We start from the raw sequence: 7,500 nt of genomic DNA, 5'->3' as shown, positions 1-7,500 counted from the left end.
AGACAAGGGGTCGTCATTCGACCGACAGCGTTCTCTGCCCAACACTGAAGTGTTCCGTAGTCCTTGTGGGCCCTTGCTAAGAATCGCACGATGCTTCTACCATCTGGTGAGAAAGAGAAAAATGATCATGTGAAGGTGTAGAATGGCATTACATGTTTAGAAAGAAAAAAAATATAGATAATCTACCGATTAGAGTAAGATTAATCAAGAGTTATTAATTTTAGATAAAAATAATTTAACTATAAAATGTTAAATAATTTAAGACTGTATATACTTCTAAAGACGAGTAAGAAAGACACTTCCCGATATAATCTTAATAATGGTACTGGCTTCATAAACGAAGATCTCCAAGAATCTTGGTGAGGATGTACAGCTAGCCACAGGAATTCCTGACACACCTCGCTCTCAGGAAATGCTTTCTGTCACAACCTTACTGTTCTGCGCAATCTTCTGTGTGGCCCCGCCCTTAACGTCTACCATTTCTCCCCTACACTCTCTGTTTGATTACTCTCAGACCAGTGATTGTGGGATAGGTTGCAATTCCTCAGAGCGAGGTGTGCCAAGAATTCCTGTGTCCAACTGTTCTTACGATCCTCACCACTAGCTTCCGTGACTTGGATATTCAAGTAATTAATGCTTTCCAGTTAGGGGAAGCAAATTATTACAGAATGACCTGCCAGTCACCAAGAACGCATGTGTCCACTTCTTTGTGGCCAATAACTTTACCATATATCACAAAGAGATCTTTTGAATATAAGCCAAGAAGTCATTACACAAATTTTTGTGTAATGACATTTTGTTTTACATGAAATAATTTGGCGGCCGCCTCTTTTGCTAGTCTTTCCATCTCTTCATTTCCTGGCACATCCAAATGAGCTGGAACGCAGCACAACTGAACTTCCTTGACTGCAGTACTACAGATGTACTGACACTAACAGTTTTTCAAACTAAAGGGTAATTTGGATTAAAAACAGTCAATGCTTGCTAGACACTTTTTGCATCACTAAAATAGTAAAACTACCGTCTTTGATTATTGTTATTTTTTTCAATAGCAGCTAAGCTATAAAAATAGATGATGGTAAAAAAAACATATATTTACAATCAAAAGAAGTATTGTACACCAAAAATCCAGTGCCGGAATTGAATTTGGAGCAGGGAGTAAATAGAAAAAAAATATTTTGGTTTTACAGACATGAAAATAGTTACATAAATAGCGATCTCTGGGAGTTTCCATTGAGGGCATCCCACTCCTGGAAAGATTCAGGGTATCCAGCAGATGCTTCACTCTGAATCAATGCTTTGAGATGCAGAATTAGCCTTAAAGTAGGAAAAGAAATTTTCTTTCTTGGCAGTTTGAAAACACAGTCAGTTAGGAAGACTCTAAATTATACAAGTATGTAATAATAGAAGGCTGGCGATAAAATATGAAAGTTTATTAAATAATGTTTTCAACATCTTATATTTCAGCATTGCATGATTGAAAAGTTAATGAAACAAAACCAGTCACAGATTTCTGACCCCTGCCAAAGGTTAATGTAGTTCATAGCCTAAAATCCATCTGTGGTGGAAATTACGTCAAAATCTGTCATTCTGTTTTTACAATATCCTTAAAATGGTGAAAAATGCAAATCTGGATCTAGACTCTGGATTCGGATAATCTAAAAAATTTAAGGGGTCTTCCTTGCCCTAATATCTATCTGTGGAGAAATTTTTTTTAAAGTCCATCAAGTAGCTTTAACGTAATCCTGTCCACAGATGAGCACACAAATAAATAAAGAAAGTAGAATTCGTAACCGGATCCGGACCATCAACAAAATCTTATGTCGCCATCCATGGCCTAAGATCTATCTGGGGTTACAATTTTGTCAAAATCCGTTGAGTAATTTTGACATCATCTTTCAAATGATGAAAAATGTAAATCTGGACATAGAACTCGGATTCGGTTTATCTCCAATATTTAATGGGGTCGTCCTTGACCTAAGATCTATTTTGGGTGAAAATTTTGTCAAAATCGGTCAAGTATTTTTTGATGTTATCTGTGAAGTGGCAAAAATGCAAATCCGGATCTGGATCAGGATCATCAAAATTTAACGGGGTCGTCCTTGCCCCAAGATCTATCTGTGAAGAGACTCTTTGAAGTCTGTTGAGTAGTTTTATCGTAATCCAGTCCACTGACACATAAACAAATAAATAAATAAACTAGAATCCAGACCTGGATTTGGACCATCTCCAAAATTTAATGGGGTCACCCATGACCTAAGATATATCTGTGGTGATTAATTTGTCAAAATCTGTCAAGTAGTTTTGACGAAATCCTGTCCACATAAACATAGACAAATAAATAAATAAATAAAAAACAAACTAGAATTCAGATCAGGCTCCAAATTATCGCCAAAATTTATTGGAGTGGTCCATGACGTAAGATCTATCTGAGGTAAAAATCTCGTCAAAATCCGTCGAGTAGTATTGAGGTTACTGTGACGGGCCGAGAGAAGGTTGTGACTCAAAGACAGGATGAAAGCAACTGAGTGAGTTTATTATAGAACACTCCCCTTTATATATAAAACCTCAAGGCATTAAGGAATTTCATGTTCAAAATCGACACTGTTACCGGCGAGAAAAACAGACATGTTTATTCAGGGTCTTTTTAATGCGAGGGAAGAGCGAAGATAAAAGCATAATATATACACAAAATGACCTATGTACGATCGTGTGACACACGGATTATACATGGCTCCCCCACTAAAAATGACATACTGTACATGTTAAATAGGGTGCCCTGATCTAGAAAAGCAAACTGTAGGTGGGTCATCTGGCAGGAGATAAGTAGGTTTTAAACAATCAATGGAGACCCAGTCTTCTTTGCCAAGAGTGTTTAGTCGTAATGCTTTCGGACTGCGTCGGATCACAAGGAAAGGGCTCGTATAAGGGGGCGTTAGCGGTGGCTTGCTAGTGTCGTTGCGCAGGAAGACGTGCGTTGAAGAGTGCAAGTCTGTCGGTATGTGATGCTTCGCTGGGGGCTTGTAAGTCAGGCGGCATGGAGTAAATTTTCCCACGACATGACGTATGCGATGGAGATCGTCGGAGGAGATTGTAGAAAGAAAAAATTCGGCAGGGACGACCAACGGGTCCCCATACACCATTTCAGCTGCCGAGAGATCGAGGGCCTCTTTAGGAGTGGTCCTTAGTCCCAGGAGGACCCAGGGAAGCTGAGTAAACCAGTTGGAATCCTTGCAGCGGGACATCAAAGCTGCTTTGAGGGTGCGATGAAAACGTTCAACCATTGGCAGCGGGGTTGTAGGCCATTGTCTGATGTAAGGTGATGCCCAGGAGATTTGCTAACGGTGTCCACAATTGAGAGGTGAAAGTGGTACCCCTGTCAGAAGTAATATGCTCAGGGATACCAAATCTTGCAATTCATCCTGAGAGTAAGGCAGATGTACATGAGGCGGACGTTGCAGTTTCCATGGGAATGGCTTCAGGCCAACGAGTGGAGCGGTCGATGACGGTAAACAGGGAACGATGTCCTTGTGATGTGGGTAGGGGGCCTAAAACGCCGACGGGAATGTGTGTGAAACGACGCTGAGGTTGAGGAAAGGTGCCCACTCCTGAATCCGTGTGTCGATGTATTTTGGAAGTTTGGCAAGAAGTACAGGCGCGGACCCAATCCTTAGCATCCTTAGAAATTCCGTGCCAAATGAACTTCGTCTTCAGCAGCTGTGCGGAAGAACGACACGAGGGATGTGAAAGGCCGTGAATGACATCAAACAACTGCCGGCACATAGGAGCAGGAATCCAAGGTCGTGGTCTACCAGTACTGACGTCACAGAGGAGGGTGGTGTTGGAGTCTTCGAGGGGGAAGTCTTCCCAACAGAGCGACGTGCAGGATGTCTTACAGGCTTGATACTTTGGATCCTGTCGTTGGGCTTCAGCCAGGGCATTGTAATCCAATCCCAGTTAAACGGCAGCCAACGTGTTTCTTGACAGGGCATCGGCAACGGGATTCATTTTCCCAGGGACGTATTGAAGGGTGCAATTGTATTCAGCCACAGCGGATAGATGTCGGCGTTGACGGGTAGACCAGGCGTCAGACTGTTGAGTGAAAGTGTGCACCAGAGGCATGTGGTCCGTACGAATGACGAAGGGCGTACCTTCTAAGAAATGCCGAAAGTGACGGACAGCCAAGTGCACCGCCAGCAATTCGCGATCGATGGTAGAATAACCCGATTTTGCCTTGGACAGTGTTCTGCTGAAGAAGGCCAATGGGCGGGGCAAGCCGTTGACCACCTGCTCGAGTACTGCACCTATTGCGACGTCGCTGGCATCGGTTGAGAGAAGGAGAGGGGCAAGTGGGATAGGAGAAGTGATAGCCGCAGCGGTTGATAGGGCCTTCTTTGCATTGCAAAAGGCCGCTTCTGGAAGGGGACCCCACTTCAGGTCCTTGGGCCTGCCCTTGAGGGAGGCGTAGAGGGGAGCAAGAGTGGCAGCAATGGCTGGCAGAAAATGGTGATAATAGTTGATCATGCCCAAGAATTCCTGCAGAGCTTTGATGAACGAAGGTGCGGGAAGTCCTGAACGGCAGCTACCTTCTCAGGGAGGGGATGGACTCCTTCAGGAGTGATGTGGTGCCCTAAGAACGACACTTTGTTGGCGCCAAAGGTACACTTGTCATACCGGACTACAAGGCCGTTTTGTTGCAGGCGGTCGAGCACGATGCGCAGGTGATGGAGGTGTTCCTCTTTTGAGGAGGAGAACACAAGTATGTCGTCCACATAACATACACAAAAAGGGAGGTCCCCTAAGATGCCATCCATGAGACATTCAAACGTGGCCCCAGCATTACAAAGGTCAAAACAGGAGTAATTGAAGGTGTATGTACCAAACGGAGTGGTGATGGCAGTCTTGGGGATGTCTTCTGGGTTCATAGGCACCTGATAATACCCCTTCGGGGGGTCGAACGTAGATAAAACCTTTGCTTTGTGCAGGTAGGAGGTCACGTCGGCGATGTTTGGGATGGGGTAGTGATCCGCCTCTGTTTGCATGTTCAGGCGCCTGTAATCCCCGCACGGACGGAGGGAGCCGTCTTTCTTCAGAACGATGTGTAAGGGTGACGACCATGAGCTGGAGGCCTTTTGGCAAAGACCCATTTCCTCCATTTCGGCGAATGTCTGTTTTTTTGCGAAGACTGGGGGACCTGTCATCTTGATATGGTGATAAATAACGTGTTTGGCAGGGGCCTTGGGCCCTTGGCGAAGTTCTGGACGGAAAACTTCCGGGTACAACGTGAGGAGGTGGGCGTAGGCATCTGTGGGTGCGCTAATGTGGAGAGCGAGGCTGGAGGGGGCGGATTGAAGAGGTGTCAACAAGTACGAGTCTGCATTGACCAATCGTCGGTGGGCGACATCGACCAGAAGGTGGATATGAGAGAGAAAATCTGCATCGAGGATTGGCAATATGACGTCAGCAACAAGAAACTTCCAATTAAATTTACCGTTTCCAAACGATAATGTGAGGTTCTCGTAACCGTAGGTGGGCATTGCAGATCCGTTGGCAGCTACTAAGCGGACGTCGGCAGACTTAGACAGACTACGTCGTGTCCTGAAGAGTTCCCTTGGCAAAAGACAACGACAAGCACACGTGTCTACCAAAAATCGCACGGTCGTTCCTGCATCATGTAAAAAGAAAAGATTAGAAACACAGGAGGCCACCGCCACGAGCGATGGCCTACTTGCACATTTCTTGGCCACTGACAATCCTTGGCACATTTTTTCGCGGTAGTAGCAAAACTGCGTGGATGGGAGGTAGTAAGTGGCTGTAGAAGTCGTTGGTTGGGGCGCGAGCAAGTGGTGGGTGGTGGGTGGCTTTGTCGCCGCTTCGCCACATCACGGGGTAGGCATGTAAGTCCTACGGCATTCACGTCAGCTTCGATTGACGTTGAATAGGCATCCTCTTCGTGAGGGGTGGAGGTGTTGATGGAGGTCTTGAAGTGGCTGTCCATAATGGCGTCGGCTTTGGTCATCGTCTTTTATGGGTGAACTATCAACATCGGGTATGGCAGAGCATACAGGTTCGGGTAAACGGTGTATCCAAAGGGCAAGAATTAGGTTCACCTCACGAGGAGAGCGGTCTGCGGCAGGATGCAGGCGAGCGATACTGGTCATTTCCCTGAGGCCGAGCGAAGCCCTTTGGTCCCCCAACGGTTGTTGTGAGAGCTGAAAAAGCTTTGCTATACGGGCAGCTACCGAAGGTGAGTACTGCTGCAGAAGGTAGGTTTTGAGAGCGTCATACGCTATTGGGGTGTTTCGTTGTTCACAAAGCCAGTCGGATATTTCCGGGAAGGTGTCCTCGGGTATCGCCGCGAGAACATAATCTGCTTTGGTAGTTGAGCGAGTCAAGCCCTTGATGTGAAACTGGACTTCTGCGCGCTGAAACCAAGCAAACGCCTCTCTGCTGGCGAATGATGAAAGTTTCAATGGGGCAGCCGCAGCACCAACTTCCATAGAGTCTGCCATAGTACCAACGATAGAGGGGCGAGAGGGGGTGGAAGGCGGGAGGAGCGAGTCGACTTCCGGGGTCATCAATGTGACGAGCCGAGAGAAGGTTGTGACTCAAAGACAGGATGAAAGCAACTGATTGAGTTTATTATAGAACACTCTCCTTTATATACAAAAGCTCAAGGCAACAAGAAATTTCATGTTCAAAATCGACTCCGTTATCGGTGAGAAAAACAGACATGTTTATTCAGGCTCTTTTTAGTGCGAGGGAAGAGCGAAGATACAAGCATAATATATACACAAAATGAACTATGTACGATCGTGTGACACACGGTTGGTAAATTACCTTTAAAATACCTGAAAATGAAAATCTGGATCTCGATCTGGATAATTTCCAAAATTTAAAGGGATCACCCATGACCTAAGATCTGTCTGTGGTGAAATTTCGTCAAATCCGTCGAGTAGTTTTGTCGTAATTCTGTCCTCAGAAATGGCGAAAAAAGCAAATCCGGATCTAAGATCCGGATCCGGATCATCTCCAACATTTTATGGGGGCGTCTATGTCCTAAGATCTATCTGTGATGAAAATTTCGTCAAAATCCGTTAAGTACTTTTGACATAATATTGTCAACAGATATACAGACAAAAAAATAAATAAACCGACTGGATCCCATAGCCTCTTTGGCGGAGGTAATGATACCAAACATAACCAATGCAGATAAATTCTTATCACTTTTAATTCTGGTAAAATCGAAGCTCAATTTTGTCAACAAACTTACATTAACTTAATAAATTCAAATTATTTACGTAGTTAAGTCACAATAACCTTTCACAAATTCTTGTTTTTAGATTAGTCATTAAGAAACATTCACATTCAAAGTGAGAATATATTTATGACATGGAAGGTACACAAGCATGAAAAAGGACCTTTGCTATAAGTGGAGATTGTATTTTGGTAAACAAATGAAGGGTTCAAAATTAGAAAAATAAAAATTATCAAAACACA

At 44.4% G+C, this 7,500-nt stretch overlaps 1 protein-coding gene across 1 annotated transcript in view; it reads right to left on the bottom strand.

Moving 5' to 3' along the window:
* LOC137622904 (nephrin-like) overlaps window positions 1–7,500 on the bottom strand; it is an 838,006-nt gene that overhangs the window by 75,254 nt on the left and 755,252 nt on the right. Inside the window, exon 12 of the mRNA XM_068353453.1 lies at window positions 1–103. This exon is cut by the window's left edge and continues 20 nt beyond it. Coding sequence (XP_068209554.1) covers window positions 1–103 — 103 coding nt within the window. The remainder of the gene's footprint in view (window positions 104–7,500) is intronic.

Source organism: Palaemon carinicauda, chromosome 30 (assembly GCF_036898095.1).
Source record: "Palaemon carinicauda isolate YSFRI2023 chromosome 30, ASM3689809v2, whole genome shotgun sequence".
In the NCBI taxonomy this organism is placed as follows: Eukaryota; Metazoa; Arthropoda; class Malacostraca; order Decapoda; family Palaemonidae; genus Palaemon; species Palaemon carinicauda.
The sequence above is the reverse complement of the archived record's forward strand: the minus strand, read 5'-3'. Positions and strand labels throughout refer to the sequence as shown.